At 37.6% G+C, this 23,091-nt stretch overlaps 1 protein-coding gene across 3 annotated transcripts in view; it reads left to right on the top strand.

Annotated features, from left to right (window-relative positions):
• NOL10 (nucleolar protein 10) overlaps nucleotides 1–23,091 on the top strand; it is a 128,654-nt gene that overhangs the window by 26,035 nt on the left and 79,528 nt on the right. For all 3 annotated transcript variants that reach the window (XM_006898210.1, XM_006898211.1, XM_006898212.1), the window contains 2 exons: nucleotides 5,359–5,425; nucleotides 22,544–22,596. In XM_006898210.1, coding sequence (XP_006898272.1) covers nucleotides 5,359–5,425; nucleotides 22,544–22,596 — 120 coding nt within the window. The remainder of the gene's footprint in view (nucleotides 1–5,358; nucleotides 5,426–22,543; nucleotides 22,597–23,091) is intronic.

Here is a 23,091-nt window from a genome sequence, read left to right as displayed (position 1 = left end):
ATTACCTTAACTCCAAACATCATTTGAAAACAGTAAATCTGTCTTACTAATTTTAACCCAGTTTTTGCTTTCCTTTTATATTTTAAAATATTTTGAGGGAATAGGAAGAGTTTATTTCAAATAAGTGATTAAGTATATAAAAGTTGCTTTGTCAAAATTTTTGGTCAAAATTTCTAGCTTCTTGTCCCTTTACACCTACTCCTTCCTTACAGGCTCTTTTGTTATTCACCATTTATTACATTATTGTTGTTGTTGGTTACTGTTGAGTTGAGGTCGACTCATAGGGACTATATGAACAAAAGACCTAATGCCTTTCCTTAGCTATTTTTGTTTCTCCAAGTTCATAGAGTTTGCAGAGGCATGTAGTTTAGGGAGTGGATGCCCCTCCTGCTTCTCAACCTGTTTTACAACTGGGAGCTCCACCAAACACTGTCCACAATGGAAAACCATTCTGATATTTTATATTCCCATGGCACAAGGTTTAGCATCATAGCAAATCTAGATTACCTCATATAGCACATTGACAAAGAGTGATGTGCAAAGTGGAAGAATGTTCCTCCAGATATAACAGCACTAGTCTCATTTAGCAGTGGTTAAGTGTTGTCGGGTCAAATATGACTCAGCATAGGCTTTGCACAAAAGACCTAAACTGTCTTCTATAATTAACATAATTTCTGTATATTTATAATAGTTTGCAGAGTCTCCAGAGGCACCTAGTTTAGGAAGTGGATGCCACTCCTGCTTCCCAACATGAATCAGTCTGGAAGCTCATCCAATCATTGTACATTATGGGTAACCATTATGGTATTTGACATGTCTATGGGATAATATTTCAGCATCACAGCAACTCCAAGTTGTTCAGTACAATAAATAGACAAATGATTGCTGTGTGTTTTAAAGAGTATTCCATTAAAACTAACAAATTAGGCCCTAGGGCCGCAAGCCCTACAGGATTTTAAATCCAGGCCCTCGAGCAGGGTGCCACCCTTACCCTTAGTCTAAGATTCAAGGGCCACCACATTTGATGGGGGCGGGAGGCAGGGGAAAGAACAGTAACACAACAAAAAGAACTCCAGAAACTTCCTTGCCTGACCACCATCAAGACGAAAGCACCATTAAGATGACTACCAGCCAGCTAGTCGACTTCCCATTATGTCAGTAGTAAAAAAAAAATTACTTGAATATTTTACCTGTTAATTATTTAAGTCTGGCAGTGACAGACAATCTAGGGGGAGAGTTAGCTAGTGCTGATTAAAGTTATGTGTCAGCTTGAGACTGATTTTCAATGGCCATTAAGTAATGATAGCAGTTAAGTAATGATGGAATTTGGTCGTTGTATAGTGGTGCCATTTGACAGTTATGTGATGATGTGATTTGGCAGTTTTGTAATGATGTAGTCATCTTTCATTTAGTGATTTGATTTAGTCATCCTCCATTTCCATACCATGCCAATTTTTACATAATGACTTGGTCTTTGGAACCTAATAATGTTGATAAGTGAAGAATGGATGTATATTCCTTTTATTTTACCACCTGAGATATTGTCCTTAATGAGCTTGCTTTCCTCCCTGTGGATCTGTGCAGAGATGCTGTTATCCTCAGGGTATGTTTGGCCTGTCTCCTGGTTCCTTGCGACTTTATTATCTTAGGGAGAAGGGGATGTGCTTCCACCTTTTCTAAATTCTTAGAAAAAAATGCCCTAATAATTTTCAAGGCAGCTGCCCCACTGTTTCCATTTGCTTACTTTGGATTTAGAAGGTTTTCAGTGCTTCCTTAAGAAAATGTATTGTGTTTTTAGTGTCCTGGACTAGTACTTTCTCTGCTCTTTTTCTGTTAATCCAAACTAACTTCAAAACTAGTGTTATTATTACCACAAATAAATGCCCTTCTGCTTTTTAAAAATTTCTAAAATACTGAAGAAGTTACACTTTTCTATTTTACCCTAAAGGGAAATTATTACCTTTACATGTAAATGTTACATTTAGATGGTTCTTTTCAGACCCTTGAATGTTTGCATGCTATTGGTAGCTATTTGGTTAATTCTGACTCTTTTTTTTTTTTTAATTTTTTTTGGTTAATTCTGACTCTTAAAAGCTAGTAACATTGGAGTCTCAGAGTAGCATAGAAGGTTAAGTGCTCCCCTATTAGCTGAAAGGCCATTGCCTTGAAAATTCTATGGAGAGGTTCTGGTCTTCACTCATAGGTTTATATGGGGTTAAATTGATAAGAAAGAAAGAAAGGGGGGTGGGTACCTCAAACTCAACTCAAAAATAACAGCAGTAGACACATCAGAGTGTTGGTTTTCTAGTAATGATTTATAAATGCAAAAACCATCTTCATTGTCAGTTCTGGAAAGCAAGGCCAGTGACACCAAGGAAGCTGGACTCTGTGAAGAATGTGGCATCAGGATTGAAGGAAGACTCATCAACAACCTGCATTATGCAGATGGCACAATCTTCCTTGTTGAAAGTAAAGAGAACTTGAGATGCTTGCTGCAGAAGATCAGAGACTACAGGCTTAAATGTGGATTACATCTCAGCATCAACAAGAGAAAATTCTCACCCCTGGGTCAATAGACAACATCATGATAGACAAAGATTGAAATGATCTGTGATTTCATCTCACTTGGATCCACAATCAACAACGTTGGCACCAGCAGTGAAGAAATCAGAAGATTTGTTACATTAGTACAGTCTGCTGGCAAGAACCTTTCCAAAATACTGAGGATCAGTGATGTCAGTTTAAAGTGTGCCTGGCTCAGGCCATAATCTTTTCAGTTACTTGCTACACACCTGAGAGCTACACAGCAAGTAAGGATGCCAGTGAAGAATTGATGCCTTCGAGTTGTGGTGTTGGAGTATGGAATATCCCATGAACTGCCAAAAGAACACACATACATATCTTGGAGAAGGTGCAGTCAGAGTGCTCCTTGGAGGCAAGGATGACAAATCTTAACTCACTTATTTGGGGCATGTTGTTAGGAAAGACTGTTCCTGGAAAGTCACACTTGTAAAGGTAGAAGGACAGCAAAGGAGAGGAAGACCCTCAATGAAATGAATTATAGCAATGGGCCTAAGTATGTCAGATGATGAGGATGGCACAGGATGGGACAGGGTTTAGATTTGTTGTTCATGAGGTCTCTATGACTTTAAATTGATAGCACCTAACAAACAACAGCAGCAATACTAACCAGACCCAACTGCTTAACTTCTGAGATCACATGAGATTGGGGAGTACAATTTATAGGTATGGATGCCGGTTATAGTTGTTTGTTCCATGGAATGAGTGCATCCCTGTTGTTACTGGTCAGATTATGAACTGTGTAGGGAGTTCTAGAGGATAGTTATGCTGCAACCAAAGAGCACAAGGTAGACCCACCAGCTAGTTTTGGGTGATAGATGGTCACTTTCCTCCTGTGCCATTCATAACCTCTAAAAACCCACTGGAGGGTCATCTGGGAGTTGGTTCTGATTCATGGCATATAACACAAAGCGACTGTAGAGAGCTGGACTGCTAGCGGCAAAGCCATGCCTCTGGAAGTTCTAATTCATCAGCCCCTTGCAGGCCAAAGATGGGCAATCTTCTTTGTCCCATGCACTTTAAAACTTTTGAAAACTCTCTGAGCCAACTTGACGCAATGACTTTGTCTTTTTTAGGCCCATGAAAAGCTTCAGGCCTTTTAGTCATAGGATCACTATGAGTTGTGCTTGACTCAACAGCAGCCACCATCACTGCCAACATCCTTTGTTTAAAAGTTGAGCCACAGATGAGTTTTTATTCTGTATACAAGTTCTTTTACATCCATTATCTTGATTTTCCTCAAAATCTTGTGAGGTACCAGCAAAACAGATACTGTTTTTATCATGTTATCCATATTGTCATCTTTGGGTATTTTTGAGTATAGTTTAAGGAGGGTATGTTTTATAGATGATGAGGACTTTTCTTTTAAAAAGTTGATTTACCATTTTATTTTAAAATTTATTGGAAACACTGCGTGGTTTAAAATTGGGAAGAATGTATGTCAGAGATGTATCCTATCTCCATACCTTTTCAATCTATAAGCAGAACAGATCATCTGGGAAGCTGGGCTCAATGAAGAGGAATGTGGCATCAAGATTGGAGGAAGACTCATCAACAACCTACATTATGCAGGTGACACAACCTTACTTGCTGAAACTGGAGGACCTGAAGTGCTTGCTGCAGAAAGTCAAGGACTGTAGTCTTCAACATGGGTTGAAGTTCAACATCAAGAAAAAGATTCTCACCACTGGGCTGATTGGCAACATCATGGTAGATGGCGAAGAGACTGAGATTGTTAACAGCTCAACACTTTTGGTTTCAGCAGCCAGGAAATTAGAAGACAAATTGCGTTGGGAAAGTCTGCTGTCAATGACCTCTCCAGAGTACTGAAGAGCAGTGATTTCAGTCTGGAGACTAAGGTGTGCCTGATCAAGGCCACCATGATCTTCGCAATTACGTGTTATGCATCAGAAAGCTGGACAATGACTAGGGATGATACAAGGAGAATTGATGCCTTTAAGCTATGGTGTTGGAGAAGAGTATTAAATATACTATGAACTGCAAGGAGAACAAGAAGGTTGATCCTGGAGAGGGTGGAACCAGGTTGCTCCTTGGAGGCAAGGATTCTGAAGCTTCATCTGACATTATTTGGGCATGTTACAAGAAGAGACTAGTCCTTGGAGAGGGATGTCATGCTTGGGAGGGTGAAGGGACCACTCAAGAGAGGAGAACCCTTGATGAGATGGACTGACTAAGTCAATGACTGGAGTAGTGGGCATAGGTGTGTCAGAGACAATAAGGTTGGCCCAAGACAGAGCAGGATTCAGATCTGTTGTACATAGAGTCATTATGAATCGCAGGTGACTTGATGGCACATAACAACAACTATGTAGAGGCTATTCCTTAGAAAGGAATATCATACTTGGAAAGGTAGAGGGTCCAAAAGAAAGGAAGACTCCTAACGAGGTAGATTGACAAGGGGACAGCAGCACTGAGCTCACATGTATTAGAGATGAGGAAGCTGTCGTAGGATAGAACAGAATTCTGATCTTTTGTACATAGGGTCACTATGGGTCTGACTGAGTAACATCTAACAACAACCCTTTGAAGATACTTTATTAAATTTCTGTCTTGATTCTTTGGAGCAAGTCACTTCTCTTTGGGCCTTAGTTTCCCCATCTCTAAAGTGAGAGCACTTGATAAACTGCTTTCTGTTACGGGATTTACTTTTTATATAACAACAGTGATTAGTTACGTTTTCAATTTATTTTCTCTGTATGACAATCAGACATCTTCTTTTAAATTCAGTAAGTTTTTTGTTTTTGCTTATTCTTTTAGGGAAAAATATTTACTTCCTTGGAGCCAGAACATGATATTAATGATGTCTGCCTCTATCCCAACTCAGGTAAGCGTTATGTAGTGAATGATCATTATTGATACAAATTTGTTGTTAAGCATTGTTGAGTTGACTTTGTCTCATAGCAACCCTGTTTACAATAGAACAAAATATTGCCTGGTCCTGCTAAGTCCAATACTTTACTAGATTTTAAACTCATTTTAATTTTCTTTTTTAAGATGAGGTTTGGCTTGTTTAGGACATATATTGGATGTTATCTTTACTAGGAAAAATCAAGAGCAGGAAGTAGAAGAGATGATTCATAAAATGGCACTCTTAATGAGTCAGATGTCAGCCAGCCTAAATATTAGTAGAAACTTGTAACATTGTATAGGTGGGTGGCAGGTAAAATGCTGTTTTAATTTGTTTTCTAGCTCCTTTATGTGATTACTAATAGTGTGTTGAAGTTGAGGTTAGGGATTAGGAGAAGGCTGACGTTATCTAGTAATACACAGTGGTTGATAAAGCTGCTAGCTTTGGTATACTCTGATTGTGCACTGTTCAGCAGTACCGTCAGGAAATCTGTGAAGATTTTGGGATGTAAGAGAAAAGTGGTAATAGTTTACTTTCTCAAGGAAGAGCTCTGGGGACAGAGGTATACAGATAATTTTGATAAAGGGATACAAGGCATACTGGAAAAAAAATTCCACTGTGTCAGTACAAACACACTTTGACAAAATGGTAGGGAGATTTCTACAGTAACTAGCGGGGGATATTCATTTGCTTGCATTTTGAAAGGTGAATGAGATTTAGCTCGAGAGTCAGTGGAAGAGATGACCTACATGAGAGAAGAGCATAAGGAGGAGCTAAAAGGATAGGACACCTGGGGTTTATTTGAGAACAGCAAGGGACTTAATGTGACTGGAGCTCTTGTGGTTATGAGAAAGCTAAACTTAGGGAAATAAAATATGAAGATAGGTAGACAGGTTGTGGAGGCCCTTGAATGACCTGTTGGATTGTTTGCACTTTTTGATTCCTGTACTTTGAACGTATGATCAGGAGGGGACGAGTAATGGGAAAGTACATGCTTGGAAAATTAGAGGGTTGGTAAAAGAAAGCAAGACCCTCAACGAGATGGTTTGATACAGTGACTATGACAGTGGACATGGCACAATGGAGATTTTGACAAAGGTGCAAGCTTAGTGAAAGATTTAGACCTTTGGGCATAGGATCACTATGACTTGGAAGCCAACTCAGCTAACTGCTCCTAACAGCAATGACTCAGGTGTTGAAATGACAAGGACTGAGGAGAAGAGGCCTCAGGTTGTGAGTTGTGCTGCTAACTCAAAGGCTGTGCATCTTCAGTGGTTCAAATTCACCAGCAGCTCTGAAGGAGAGAGTCTTCTGTTGTGGTTTGCAGTTTTGGAAACCCAAAGGAGGGGTACTCTGAACCAATTCAACAGTGATAAATTTTTAGTCTGAAGACAATGAGCTTCATATGTTAGACAGTAGAGACTCCTGACCCAGCCTACTAGTGTCTGAAGCTTACAATGAAGATGAACGAATGCTAATTAGTATTTAGAAGACGCCATGACACCAGAGATAGTGTTGTTGATGTCAGATGAGTCTGAGCAGAAATCAGAGAATACCACCAGAAAATGTCTGTTTTGGTGACTAGATGCAGACATTTGACTCTATGGATCATAACAAATTATGGATAACATTGAGAAGAAGGAGAAACCCAGAACACTTACTAATGCTCATATAAAACCTATACCTACCAAGAAGCTATTGTCCAAACAGAGCAAGGGAACACTACATGGTTTAAAATCAAGAAAGATGTGTAAGGGCTGTGAAGTTGGACTTTAGGAAGAAAAATGTGCCATCAAGATCAGAGACAGACTTCATCAACAGCTTGCGCTATTCAGAGACACAACATTGCTTGCTGCATGTGAGGAGACTTGAAACACTTGCTGCAGAAGATCAAGAACTACAGCTTTCAATATGGATTACATCTCAACATCAAGAATATAAAAATCCTTACCACTGGACCAGTAGGCAACATTATGATATATTGAGAAAAGATTGACGTTCTTTTTTTTTTTTTTTTTAAATTTATTATTTTGTGTGTGTGTGTACCGTCAAATCGGATCTGACTGGTACAGGAGGAGATTGTCCCTCCTTTTCCCGGCAGAGCATCTGGTGGATTTGAACCGTGCGCCTCTGGGATCGCAGTGCAGTTTCTTGCCACTAGGCCACCAGAGCTCCCCTAAGATTGACGTTCTTAACAACTTTATCTTACTTGAATCACAATCAACAACGTTGGTTACAGCAGTCAAGAAATCAAGACAAGTTGTGCTAGGAAAAGTTGCTGTCAAGGACTTCTCCCACGTACTAACGAGCAACAATGTCAGTTTATGTACTAAGATTTGACTGATCCAAACCCTGTTCTTCTCAATTGCTTGTTGTGCATCTGAAAGTTGGACAGTGACTAAAGAGGAAAGAAGAATCGGTGTCTTTCAGTTGTGGTGTTGAAGAAGGGTATTGGACTATCAAGAGAATAAACAAAGGTGTCCTGGAGAAAGTGGAACCACGGTGCTGCTTGGAGGCAAGGATGGTGAAACTCTGTCTCACATACTTTGGGCATATTGTTAGGTGGGGCTAGGTCTTGGAGAAGAACTTCATGCTTGGAAAGATGGAGGCTCAGTGGAAGAGAGGAAGACGCTCAACGAGGTGGATTGATATGGTGACAATAGCAATAGGATCTAGTGTGTCTGAGATGTTGGTGAAGGTGCAGGATACGGGTGGGTTCAACACTGTTCTTAGGGTCATAAGGAGTTGTACTCACTTCAAAGACACAACATGAACAATGAACACATCTGAAATACTTGTTTAGCTTATTTTTTCCTGGATCTTAAAATGGAAATTGATTTTTCATGATAAAAGTAATGCATGTTTCTCAATGAAAATTAGAAATGTTTCTTTTGAAAAGCAATCCAGGACATGTCTTTAATAAATATCAATATGTTTATAATATCAGTATGCTTATCACGCTTTGATTGTCTAGATATTTGTAATTATATTTTTAATAATGGGGATTTTGGCTGTTTGCTGTATCTGATGGCAGTTCTTATTGGGCATGTGAGAGAAGTTTTTGGGGTTGTGTCTGATGTGTATTACTGCTCTTTTCCCCTCAAGAGTGGGTGTCCTTGAGCCTTTGCGTAGTGTGGAGATCTGCTCAAAGGTGTGGCTTTAAAACCCCACGGGGCCCTCGGGCCAGCGGTCCTCAGGCCAAATTTATTAATTTTTGAGTGAATATTCCTTAAACGAAACAGCAGTCTTTTGCCTATTGCTGGACTGAACATCTTGGTGTTGCTGTGATGCTGCACACTGTCCCATAGTCTTGTCAAATACCATAATGGTTACTCACTATGCACAAGGTTTGGATGAGCTTCCAGATTGATTTACGCTGGGAAGCAGTAGTGGCATCCACGTCCTAAATGAGGTGCCTCTGGAAACTCTACAAACTCTCTAAACTCTATAAAATGTACAGAAATGATGTTAGTTATAGAACAGGTTTCTGTACAGAAATTATGTTAGTTATAGAACAGAGTTCAGGTTTTTTGTGCAAAACCTACTCTCAGTTATGTTCGACTTGACAACACTTAACCAGTGCTAAATGAAACTAATGCTGTTATGTCTGAAGGAACACTCTTCCACTTTGTAAATCACTCTTTGTCAATGTGCATTATGAAGTAACCTGGGTTGCTGTCATGCTGAACCTTGTACCATTGGAGTATTAAATACCAGAATGGTTTCCCAATGTGGATAGTGTTTAGTGGAGCTCCCAGTTGTAAAACAGGTTTGGAAGCAGGAGTGACATCCACTTCCTAAACCAACATGCCTCTGGAAACTCTATGAACTTAGAATTGATGATAGTTATGGAAAGGTATGAGGTCTTTTGTTCATAGAGTTGTTATGAGTTGCGTTTGACTCAACAGCAATCGACAGCAACACATTTTTAATAATTGAGAGTAATTGAGAAATTAATTTTAATAAAAATGATAATTTGTGTGGAAAACATTTAAAATAAGATTGAAAAAGAATTTATACCAGTGATTAGAGATTAGGAAGATGGTGCAGGATAGGACAAGGTTTACATTTGTCGTTTATAGGGTCCCTGAGTTGTAGTCATCTTGACTGCATCACAGCAACATACCAGGGCTTGACAAGCGGTACTTGTGAACCAAATCTGCCACCACTTGTTTCTGTTTGGCTGATGAACTAGAATGAATTTAAAATTTTTAAGTTGTTGAAAAAAAAATGTAAAAGTACCATTTCCATAGTATATGGAAATAAAATGAAATTCAAATATCAGTATCTTTTAGCATAAAGAAAGTTGTGAACACATTCATTTAGATATATCTGGATGTTTCTGTATTATAGCATAGATGAAGAGTTTCTGTGACAGTATTTTATAGAAAAATACTTAGGTGCTTATAGAAAAGTGTGCCAGCTTCTGGTCATTATTATTAATTCATAGAAAGGAGAAGTTATTTTGTCCCATTCTTCCCCTCACTGCTATTTTCTAGCTTTATTAAGATGTAGTTCACGTACCATCAAGTGAATATTTTAAATGCACACTAATAATTTTTAGTATATTTACAGAGTTGTACAATATCATTCCATTTTAGAGCATTTTTATGACCCCTAAATGAAACCCCATTAACTTTAGAACTCACATTGCATTTTTCACCAACTTTCTTAACCCTAGACAGCTACTCGCCTGTTTCCCATTTGTATGCTTTTCCTATTGTAGACAATTCACATAATTGAAGTCAGATGATAGGTGGCTGTTCGTGACCAATTCTTTTACATAGCTTAATGTTTTCGTGTTTCATCCATCTTTTAGTGCATCCACACTTGTATATAACTTTAAGTCAACCTTCTTTTACTTAAGGATAAATATATTTGAGAATCATTGAGGCTAACCATGCATATATCAGTAGCTCATTTCTTTTTATTGCCCAGTAAAACAGTATTCTGTTGTTTTACTTGGACTACAATTTATCCATCCAGTCACTAGCTAAATGACTTTAAGTTACAGTTTTTGTAGTTTAGGAATAAAAGTGCCATAAATATTTATATATAGATTTTGGTGTGAATATAAGTTTTGATTAGTAATATGGTCTTAAGTTAAATATATGGTTAAAATTATTAAGAAACCTTCAGGTACTCCATTTTGCTTTCTTACCAACTATTTCTTAGAGTCTCAGTTATTCCACACCCCTACCCTCAGTTCTTTTATCAGTTTTGGATTTTTTTTTAAATTTAGTAATTCTTTTTTAAAAATTTTATTTTATTAATTTTAATAAACATTTACAGAGATTTTGGATTTCCATTCATTCATTGTTGCACTATTTTCTCTACCCGCCCACCAGTTCATTCCGCTCTTTTTTTTTCCTTGAAAGTCTGTTTTAATTGTCCCATTGCCACAGTGCTTGTCAAAACCAGTTCTGATTAATCTCCTTTGTCAGTGTGTCCTTTGCCATTCCCTATCACTCCTCCCTGAGAGAGATTTCACCTTGATTCAAAAGGAAAAGGGGACGGCGTATTCTCTTAGCTACTTCCTGCTGAAAAGGGACGCTGTAAGTTTCAGGGTGTAATTTAGTAATTCTAATATGTGGGAATTCTGGAATTGCACTGTGAACCCAAAGGCACATGATTTGAATCCACTACCTGTTCCTCAGGAGATAGGCAATCTCCTCTTACGTGATTTATAGTCTGGAAACCTAATGGAGGGTCAGATATGAGTAGATTCCAGCTTGATGGTAAGAGAAAATATGGGGGTAAAAGTCTCAAGGTAATTTTAAGGAGCTGTGCTAGAATTAGAATCCCAAAGGCACACATTTCAGCTACTATTCACCGGAGAAAACAGGTCACCCTCCTCCCGTGTGATTAAAACTGCCTCTGAAAACCCACTGGAGGGTCAGCTGTGGGTCAGTCCCAACTCAGTGGTACACAACAACAATAACAACAGTGACTAATGAAGGAGCAGTAGTGGTCCAGTTTGGGGGGAGTTACTTAAAAGTGAGCTGTAGATATGGTAGCTTTTCTTCTCTAATTTAGCATCTGTCTCACAAGAATAAAGACATTCATCTGAAAAGTATCATTATTAAGGAATCTGTTGCTAGTGCAAATGATTAACATGCTTGACTGATAATCTAAAGTTTAGAAGTTCCAGTCCACCCTGCAGGACCTTAGAAGAAAGGCCTGGTGATTGACTGCCAAAAAAAAAATGGTCTTTGAAAATCTTAATGAATTCTACTCTGGTGTACGAGAGATTGCCATATATCAGAACTTACTTGATGCACCATTGTCACACCTATACATGTTCCATTTTTTTTTTAAATGCACTCTTTCAAGCCCTCACAGTGGATCCAGGTTCTAATTAAGGTTTTTGCATTACTTTCAGTTGTTATATCTCTATTGTGGTGGTGTTGTGTGCTGTTGAGTCAAACCACCCATAGCTGGCCCCCCAGCGAGTTTTCAGAGGAATGAATCACATGGAAAGAGATTGCCCATCCTTGTCCTGCGAAACAAATGGTGAACTCGAACCCTGTGACTTTGGGATTGCAGTGCAGTTTCTTGCCACTAGGCCAGCGGAGCTCCCTGTTAGGCTGCTAGTTCTTTGTATTTTTGTTTTTTGCTTTATTATTATTTTGTGTATGTACCGTCAAGTCAGATCTGACTGGTTCAGGAGGAGATTGTCCCTCCTTCTCCATCAGAGCAGCTGTTAGTTCTTTTTAAATCCAGAATAGTTCCTCATCTTCTTTTTCTTTTTTCTCCATAATGTTGGTGTGGGGTTTTTTAAAAAAATAAAACTTTATTCTGGCTCTAAATGAAAAGAAAGGGAATGAGAGTAACAAACAAAATTTCATCATGGAATATTGAGATGTGACGGTAGCAGTCTTGTATGTATTTGAAACTCAAGAAGGCAACCCACTTTTTAAAACATTAGACTTGTCTAATGATGTCCTTCACTCTGGACTTGTTTGATTGTTTCTCATAACATTATTAAACTTCATCCTCCAGCCCCAGTAGTTTTTTCAAAATAGAGATGAAGTCCAAAGACTTGATTAACTTTAGATTCAATAGTTTTGGACAAAAATAATTCGTAGGAATGCTGCATCCTTTGTGTTAGATGTCACTATATCACATCATCCCAGTATCAGTGATAATGTATAAGTTATATCACTTTAAGATGATGACCATCATATCTCTTCATTATAAAGGACACTTCTGAAAAGAAAACTCTTTAACAGTGATGTTTGGGAAAGAAAAATGATTGTTCTTATAAAAAGATAAGCATGTAAAAAGTAGATACATAATTAATCTGCTGGCCCGAACGCAGGAGGTAGAACCCAGCAGTGGCTGTTTAAGAGAAAATGAGTCTCCTCTTCACGTGAGTTATAGCCTCTTTAACCCACTGTAGGCAATGAGTCAGTTCTGACTCGACAGCAATGAGGGAGTGAATGAGGTATTTCCTAAGATAGCAAGCACAGTAGGACAAGAACCTCTCACCATTGTGGCTTGGATCTGCGCATGATTCGTTCATATGTTTTATTACCCTTCCCTCGCCACACCCTTTCCTTTAATGCTACTCTGTATATTTTTTTGGTTCATCATTATAAGATTAATAATATTTAAGAAAAGTTAAAACAGCCTTTTAAAAAATCTGTTTACTCATTTCAGAGTAATTAGAGTCTAAATGATTATTGTTTGTTCAGGTTTTCCCCTAATACTATGACTGCTCAGGTTATTGAGAAATTATTCCACCTTCCCCTTCTCGTTTTATGATCGTGGTGGTGGTTCATTCAGTCATTTATTCAGTATATGTGCATTGAGCAACTGCTCCTTTTGTAGGACATGGTACTTAGGAGGTGGCTTGCATCTAAGACTTTGATTTGTGTTGGATCCATTCATTTGTCTGAGCCGCATCTCAGATTTGTGGAAAAGAAACCAGTGGTTTCAAGACTGTTGGTGGAAAGAAAAAGGTGGACATCTGAAAACCCACTGGGGGGGTCAGCTGTGAGTCATTTCCAACTTGATGGTAGACAATAACGGTAATTCATGTTTAGAAAACTTTGGTGCTTGTAGTTTATAGGGAATTGTGCTTTTAACCCAAAGATAGCACCTCCGGCAGTTCTAATCTATCAGTGGTCCACAGGAGAAAGACAGGCAGTCTTATCCCATGTGATTTACAACCGCTGAAAACCTTCTGAAGCTGTAACACAACTGACTTGACAATAATTAGATTTTTTAATAATTCACGTTTAAATAATCATGCAGATTATCTGAACTTCGTTTCCTCGCCTGCTTTGTAGAACTAATGGAGACTGCCTATGTTTTTGATATGAAACTCAAACCCACTGCTTCGGGTCATTTCTGACCTCATGGATACCTTTCATTGGGTTTCTGAGACTATAAACCTTTGTAAGGAGATCATATTATCTTTCTTGTGTGAATTGGCTGACAGATTCATTTAGCAGTCCAACATGTAACACACTTGGGTTATTTAGTGTGAAGTAGTCTTCAATTCTGTCAGTACTTTGTTAATACTAGAAAACAAACAATTCCCTCGTACCTGATGTTGTTAGGTGTCGTTATGTGTTGTTAGGTTAGTTGTCAGCTACAACTCCTAGTGACCCTATGAAGCACAGATCAACATCTCGCCCTGTCCTGTTGTATCCTCACGCTCTTTGCTTTGCTTGAGCCCATTGTTGCGGTCACTGTCAGTCCATCTTGAGAGCCTTCCTTTTTTTTTTTTTTTTTTTTGCTGGCTCTCCTCCACCTTTCCCAGCGCAATGTCTTTTTACGACTGGTCCTTCTTCGCAATGTGCCTAAAGTTTTCCCATCCTTGTCTCTAAACTGATTGTGCTTCCTCCAAGACAGATTTGTTATTTTGGCAGTCCATGGCGTTTTCCATATACTTCTGAAGGCATTGATTCTTCTTTGGTCTTCATATTTAATGTCTGATAGTCCAAGTTCCTTGACAGCAGATGTTCCCAATGGAACATGTTTTTTTTTTATGTATTGGCTGCTGCTGCCATTTGTGTTGGTTTTTTTTTTTAAATAAGTCATCTGTTTATTTGTGGCTGCTGTTGAGTTTTGGGGTTATTTTTAATTGAGATTTTAATGAAAGTTTATAGAGAACTTGGATTTCCATTAATTCATTGATGCACATTTTCCTTTTATAGTAAATCAAGTGTTCCACATGCTTCCAACAGAATTTATGCATAGGGGGGTTCTGGCCTTTTCCTTTTATGGCACAGTTTTGTATTTATTAATAAGATTATTTAAGGCTATGATCCATACAGTGTATTTTAATGCAGTGCTTCTCAAAGGGACCTGATAAAGAGCTAGGAATTTTGTTTTAAAATTTCCAATCCAGTGTGTATTGATACTTTTGTAAATAAAGTAAAAATGCAGCACCAGAAAAATAATTACACATTGGATATCACTGTAAGATCAAACAATTTTCTAGGCTTCTATATACTTTCTTTGAATTTTTGTCATCGTTTTATGGACTGGTAACAGTTTAGAGGTGAGCCCTGAGATCACAGCTTGGAGCAGTACTCCTTTAGTAGTTTTGATTTGTTAATCCAGTTGGAGTGAGTCCTCAGGCTCCCTAAAGAAGATACAGATAGTGAGTGCTTTGGTGTACTGTTATTTTCAAATTCTTTCACTAGTTTGATTGTATAGTACTAGTTTATATAGGATGACTACTCTTTGGCTCAAGGTATATATTCTCTCCCAAATTATATTTTTATTGTTATAATAATAAACATATGAAAGCATAATTAAACGGAAATAAATTTCCACAATTTCTCCACAAGTAATATTATATTAATTTCTCTGTATTCCCTATCTGTGTCCTGTGTTCATTTATTTAAAATTGTCAAACTCATACTGTATCTAATACTATGTTTTACTTTTAACATTATATTACCTTTTCATTTTATGTTACTATATATTTTACTTTCTTAGTAGTTTGCTATTTGAACGTAAAGAAGTTCAGACACTACAACCTTCAATGTGGATTACACCTTAACATAAAGAAAACAAAAATCTTCACAGCTGAACTAATAAACAACATAGTGATAAATGTAGAAAAAAGATTGATTTTGACACGGATTTTATTTTACTTAGATTCACAATCAATACCCATAGAGGCAGCAGTTAAATCAGATAACATATTGCTTGGGCAGATGTACTGCAGAAAATATAAGTTTTAAACAGCAGAGATGCCACTTTAAAGACTAAGGAGCACTTGACCCAAGTCATCGTATTTTCAGCTTTCTAATATGCATGTAGAGAGTCCAGTGGCCTGGTAGCAAGGAAAGAATGCTACTTGAATCCACCAACTGCTCTGTGGGAGAAAGTGGACAATCTTCTACCATGTGATTTATAGCCTCTGAAAACCTGCTGAAGGGTCAGCAGTGAATTGGTTCCCACTCCACAGCACATCACAAAAACGGCAACCAACCTGTGCATGTAAAAAACTGGGCAATAAATAAGAAAGACTGAAGAATTGAAGCCTTTGAATCCTGGAGTTGGTGAAATATATTGACTATACTGTGTGCTACTGAAGAACAAACAAATCTGTGTCGAAAGAAGCATAGTCAGAATTTTTCTTTGAAGCAATAATGATAAGATTTCATCTCACATTTTTTTCTTTGTAGAATAGTTGTTATGTATCTTCATGTCAGAACTGACTCATAGCTGACCCTCCAGTCGATTTTGAAAGGCAATAACTAACAGAGGAGGAGCTTGCATATCTTTCTAAAGCAGGACAGCTGGTGGATTCAAACCATCCTGCAACTCCTTATCACTCAGGCAGCAGAGCTCCCGTGGTAAATTAGAGGGTCAGTGAAAAAGAGGAAGACTCCCAATCTGATAGATTGACATAGAGGCAACCATAATGGACCCAAGCATATCTGTGATTGTAAGGGTAGGGCAGCACCAGTCAGTGTTCTCTATTGGACAGAGGGTTTCTAGGTCTTGTGTAGGTGGCACCTAAAAACAACTATTTGATTATGCAAGAAGTGTTTTTATTTTACCTTGATTGTTCTTGAAGCATTAGAGTCTTGGGTTATCTGGGCATTAGAGTCAGCCAGATGAGTACAATATTAGCTACTCCTTTTTTGTTGTTGTTTTGGCTGTGTAGTGACTTTAAGCAAATTAAGTCCTTGACCTTTGATCATCTTAATTTTTTAATTTAAAACTATTTTTAGCATTTTATTTTCCATTTCTACTTGCTAACAATTCCTCATATTCCCTGCGCTTTGTTCATTGTGCTTACTCGTAATTGAAAAATTGAGTTAGTTTTGGTGGTGATCCATCCTCTCCAAATTAGTTTGGCAGTGGATCATCTTGTATCATTAGGTAACATATGGGTAAGTTAGATACCGCACCATTGTAGAAAGCAATGTACCAGACATCATTTTGGATGATTTAATGTGATCAAGTTAGGGCTTTGTATGTGGTTGATTTGATAGGTGTGCTTATGTTTCCTTGTGGAATGGTTATTGGCATGAACCAAGGAAGATCATTTCAGAAGATGTTTTTGTCAGGGACCTTCTTTCTAGTTAAAATACGTATTTTCTGTCTTCAGAACTCTTTTTTTAGTTAAGTCTAAAGACATTGGTGAAGCATTGGCCATGCTGTTATTAATAAAAAATGATAGCAGTTAGAAGGGATTATATCTTCTCATCATGCCAACAGGAAAAGGAAAGTGTATTGAAATGAAAGATTTTATAGGTGCTTCAAGCTTTGAAATAAGATCAGATTTTTATTTTACCCTAAATTAGATAAGTATATTTGCTTTTCTGGACACAGCTGAGTGCTTTTATATACTTTTATGGTGGGGATTTTTGTGGGGTTTTTTTTTTGGTACACTTTTGGTTTCTCTTTCTGGGCTATCTCACACTTTTTGATATAATTGCAAGATGTGATTCTGCTGAGATATGCTTGAACCCTTGCTTTCAGATTGAGTGTTAATTGGCTCGTTATCTCTGCATTTCTATTCTATAACAGACTTAAAAATAATAACTTTAAAATATTTTGTACTACAAATGAAAAACAGCAAAAAATTTTAATAGTTCATAATACAGTATATGAGCAAATCATTGCTTTTTGTATTTAAGTGTGCTTAATTATGATTATGTTGATGATAATCCAGAGATCTTGAATGGTTTTTCTACTATATTGTGCAAATAGAATTTTAAAAGAATATAATTGGGTCTGTAAAAGTAGTAAAACAAGGACTTAAGTTTGCATTTTAACTTTAAAATTCACTAGCTTTGTGGTAACGCACTCTCATTGAGCAAATCTTTTTCTAATACAGAAGTGATGATATTTCTTATTCAGAAAATTGTCACATGCTTATATTGACCCAGAGAAGTGCTCAGCAAACTATAAAGGCCTGTTCAAATGTTTGTTGATTTAACATTAATTTAAAATGTTTTTGTCTAGAGCCTAGGCTATGATTAGTCCTGACAGTTGCATATTACCATGTAAGCTTGTTTCAAGAGGCTCTGGGGAGTAGATTACAAATGTGGCAAAAAAAAGAGAAGAAAATTTGCATGTGTAAATACTTTATATTGAATAGTATAATAGAATAATGGGTAGGTTACTGTTGCTACTAAATTATTGCAAAGTTTTTCTTGAATGCCAGAAAATTACCTCTTAATTTGATGACATGGGATATTTTCCATGAAGAAAGCAAAAGGCCATTACAAAGACTGTGGGTGGGGAGAAAAGACCAGAATGCATGTCAGAAGAGACTCTCCAAATTGCACTTGAATACTGACAGGGCCCAAATAAACGGAAGAAATGCCAAAGTTAAAGAAAGAAATAGAAAATTTTACAGGACAGCTTGAGAAAGACAAAGCAAAGTACTTTAACAAAATGTACAAAGAGCTAGAGTTAGAAAATAAAAAGGCAAAGCTCGCTCAGTGTTTCTCAAACTAGAAGAACAAATTCAAGTCTTAAATTGCAACGCTGAAGGATGCTATGGATAAAATCTTGAATGATATAAAGTTAATGAATAAGCTTGAAAAAAAAAATCTTGAATGATGTAGGAAGCATCAAAGGAATATACAGTCACTATACCAAAAAGACAGGTCTTTAGAGAGGGACATCATGCTGGGTAGAGTGGAGGGACATCACAGGAGGGGAAGACCCTCTATGAGGTGGATTGATTCAGGGACTGGGGTAATTGGGATGGATGTGTCAGAGGCAATGAGATTGGCACAGGATAGAGCACGGTTTAGGGCTGTTGTACATAGGGTCGCTATGAGTCACAAACGGCTTGACGGCACATAACAACAACAACAACATACCAAAAAGAATTGGCTAATATGGAAACATTTTAGGAAGTAGCATATGATCAAGAATAATGGTAATGAAGAAAGAAGTTCAAGCTGCATAAGGCAAAAATACAAGATCCCAACAGTTGACCTATTTCAACAAACACATGCAGCCATGGGCATGCTCACCTGACTCTGCCAAGAAATTTGGAAGACAAGCTACTTAACCTGATGACTGGGAAAGAGCCATGCTTGTTCTGATTCCCCGAAAAGATGATCCAATAGACTGTGGAAATTATTAAGCAATACCATTAATATCACATGCAAATAAAATCTTGCTGAAGATTGTAAAAAAAAAAGAAAAATGGCTAGAATAGTAACCTAAACTGCTAAAAATTCAAGCTAGATTTAGAAGAAACAGTGGCATGCAGGATATCACTGTTGATGTCAGAGGAAACTTAGCTGGAAGCAGAGAATATCAGAAGGATATCTATTTGTGTTTTTAGTTGACTATGCAAATGAATTTGACTGTGTGGATCATAACATTATGGCTCCCATTGACAGAAAGGAGAGTCCTAGGGTACTTACTTAATTGTGCTTATTTGAAACTGGTAGATCAAGAAGCTGTTGTGAACAGAACAGGGGAGCACTGCATGGACTAAAAATCAAAGATATATGAAGAGTTGTATCCTTGCCCCATACCTACTCAGTCTGTATGGTGAACAAATCATTAAGGATGGACTTGATGGAGAGAAGAACATGCCTTCAGAAATTGGAGGAAGATTCTTCAACAACCTGCATTTATGTAAATGATATAGCTTTGATGAAACTGAAGAGGACTTGAAACACTTGCTGTAGAAAATCAAAGACGACAGCGCTCAATATGGATTATGTCTCAACATCAGGAAGGGGGGAAAAAAAACCTCACCATAGAACCATGATTGATGAATGAAAGATCAAAATTGTCTTTTATTTCCTCTTACTTGGATCCACAATCAGCACTCTGGTAACAGTAGCCAAAACATCAAGAGACATGTTGCATTTGGGAAAATCTGCTGTCATGGACTTCTCTAAAGTACTGAAAAGCAGAACAGCAGTTTGAAGACTAAGATACATTTGATCTGATCTTTTGAGTTATTTGCAACGCATCTGAAATTTAGGAAGTGAATAAAGATAACAGGAAGAATTGATGCCTTTGAGTGGTGTTGGAGAAGGGTGCTGAATATCCTGTGAACTGCCAAAAGATGAATTTTGAGGAACGCACAACCAGAGTGCTCTTAGAGGGAAGGATTGAGAAACTTCATTTCACATATTTTTGGCCCTGTTGTTGTTGTTGCTGTTGTTAGGTGCCATTGAGTTGAGTACGACCCATAGTGACCCTATGAACAACAGATCTGAACCCAATCATGTGCCATCTTCACACTTCCTGACACAACAGAGCCCATTGCAGCAGTCACTGTGTCAGTCCATATGATTGAGGGTCTTCTCTTTTGCTGACCCTCCACTTATCCAAGCATGATGTACCTCTCCAAGGAATAGCATCTCCTAGCAACATGCCCAAAGTATGCGAGGCAAAGCTCTATTATCTTTGCCTCCAAGGAACACTCTGGCTGCACTCTAAAACACCTTTGTTTGTTCTTTTGGCAATCCATGGGATAGTCAGTGCTTTTCTCCAATATCACAGTTCAGTGGCATCAATTCTTCTTCTGTCATCCTTATTCATTGTCCAGCTCTCAGATGCTTAGCAAGTGATTAGAAAGACCATGGCCTGAATCAGGCACACTTGGATCCTCGAACCAGCATCATTGCTCCTTAATAATTTGGAGAGGTCCCTGACTGTCTGTTTTCCCAGTGCAGTATGTCTCCTGATGCTTGTACCACGGGTGCTGATTGTGAATACAAGTAAGGTGAAATCATTGACAGCTTTAATTTTTCTCCCCTCCATCTATCATGATGCTACTTATTGGTCCAGTGGTAAGAATTTTTGTTTTCTTGACTTTGAGATATAATCCATACTGAAGGCTGTATTCTTGTATCTTCTGTAACAAGTGCTTCAAGTCCTCACTTTACTAGATTGTATAATCTGCACAATGCAGGTTATTGATGAATCTTCCTTTGATCTCGATGACACATTCTTCTTCATAGAGTCTAGCTTCTCGAATAATCTGCATACAGATTTAATAGGTATGTAAAGAGGATACAACCCTGACACACTCTTTTCTTAGTTGTTCCCTTGCTCTCTTTGCTTAACAGCCTAGGTATAGGTTTTACATGAACACACATAAGTGTTCTGGGATTCCCATTATTCTCAGTCAGTGTTAGCTATAACCTGTCATACAGTCAAATGCGTGACAGTCAAAGGATGTTAGCCACATAGTCAAATGCCTTTACATAGTCAATAAAGCACAAATAGACATTCTTCTGATACTGTTTAGTTTCAGCAAAGATCCATTTGACATCAGCACTGATATGCTTGGTGTCACCGCCTTTTCTAAATCCTTCTTGAACTGTTGGCATTTCCTTATTTATGTACCTTTCTAGCTGTTTCAGATGATCTTCAGCAGTATTTTGCTTGCATGTAATATTAATTATATTGTTCAATAATTTCCACGTTTTATTGGACCACCTTTCTTAGAAATGGGAACATAAAAAGATCTCTTTTAATCAGCTGACCAGTCATTGTCTTCCAAATTTCCTGGCATAGACTGGTGCTGACAGTGGGATATAGCAGTTGATGTTTCAGCTAACAAGTGCAGCCTAGGAAGTGCTCACCAGTCTATGCCAGGAAATTTGAGACTTGTTAAAAGAGGCCAATCCCTGGAGAGAGACAACATCTTTGAAAAGGTGGAGAGTCAGCAAAGGAGAGGAAGATCTTCAGAGAGCTAGATTGGCACAGTGACTGTATTCAGTGTACTCAAGAATATTGGAGAGGTGAAGATGGCACAAGATACGTCAAGATTCCGATCTAGTGTTCATGGGATCCCTGTGAGTCATGGAGGACACCTAACAACAGAAATAATGATCTCAGGGATACTGAGTTATTAACCCTCCTGGTTGGTTCAGAGTGTTAAAGTTCATTATGAGCGCATTATTTTCTTAAAGACTAGTGGATTCTGTCCACATCTTTTCTGGTGTAGTTACACATAGCATTTTTCTTGATTCACTTTTTTTTCAATTCAAGTGTCAATTGAAATTTTAGGGACATGGACCTTTACCAGTATATGTCTCCAGTTTGGAATTTTTTTCATATTCCTCTCCTGTGGTTTCAACATAATTATTGATATGTTGTTTAAAGCCCTTTTGTATTTTTGTGTTTGTTTATAATGATGTGAAAGCCATTGAACAAGCAAATTAAAAGCTACTTTCCATGACATTTTGTAGAAAATGCTTTACCTCCATTCTTTTTTTTTTTTTTTAACCTCTATTCTTTGATTCCTGATTAACAAGAGGAAGCCTTTCTTCTTATTGTAAATAAATAAATAAATGGCTAAAGGCTCTTGGAACACTTTGACGCTCTAACTACTTTATTTCTGTGCCTGAACGTTCCCCTTTACAAATGATGGCAAGCTTTATAGAGATGTGAGAATTTTATGATAGAAGTTGTCTTGTCTAAAGGGTTAGTGTTTTATTGGGTCTTACAACTAGGAAAGTTCAGGATTGATGTCTACAACCTTATTCATGGACACCTGACTTCTTTGTACTCTTATTTTTTGCACTGTATACAGATTCATTTTTACTTCAAGCATTTTAGAACATAAATAGAAAAGGGCACTTTTCTCCATGTGTTTACCTTTTTCTTTGTGTTTCTTTTTAGGAATGCTTTTTACTGGCAATGAAACCCCTAAGATGGGCATTTATTACATTCCGGTAAGTGATACAGCTATGAGTCACGATTAAAAGAAACCAAGTGAAGATGTTATATTTACTTTTTTTTCAAAGAATAGCTATTTTTACTGTTCTTGTTCTTTCTATTCACCAATGCTTTATTTTTAAATGAAATTTGTGTCAGGGCTGTGGATTTGCACGTAGCTATAAAAAGGAAGCTTTTGTAAGTTGACTTTGATTTCTGGAAGAAGTGAAATAACGTTGATGTATAAATGTTGATTTAGGAGAAAATTTTTCATATTCAGGGAGTGCTGGTGATACAGTGGAGAGTTGTGCTGCTAACCCAAAGGCCACCCAGCAGCTCCTTGGGAGAAAGGTGGGAGGTGTCCCCCATCCACTTTACAGCCTCAGAAACCCATTTGGAGGCTCAGCTCTAATGACCTGAGTTTAAGTTACTTATTTTTATTTAATAATCATGAAAAAATAGGTGTTAGAAATCAGTCTTTTTCCTATTTATATTTGGCTAAATAGGAATAT

Source organism: Elephantulus edwardii, unplaced genomic scaffold (assembly GCF_000299155.1).
Source record: "Elephantulus edwardii isolate Elephantulus edwardi_28Jun2011 unplaced genomic scaffold, EleEdw1.0 scaffold00223, whole genome shotgun sequence".
NCBI classification, from domain to species: Eukaryota; Metazoa; Chordata; class Mammalia; order Macroscelidea; family Macroscelididae; genus Elephantulus; species Elephantulus edwardii.
This window is presented reverse-complemented; position numbering and strand designations above follow the sequence as displayed.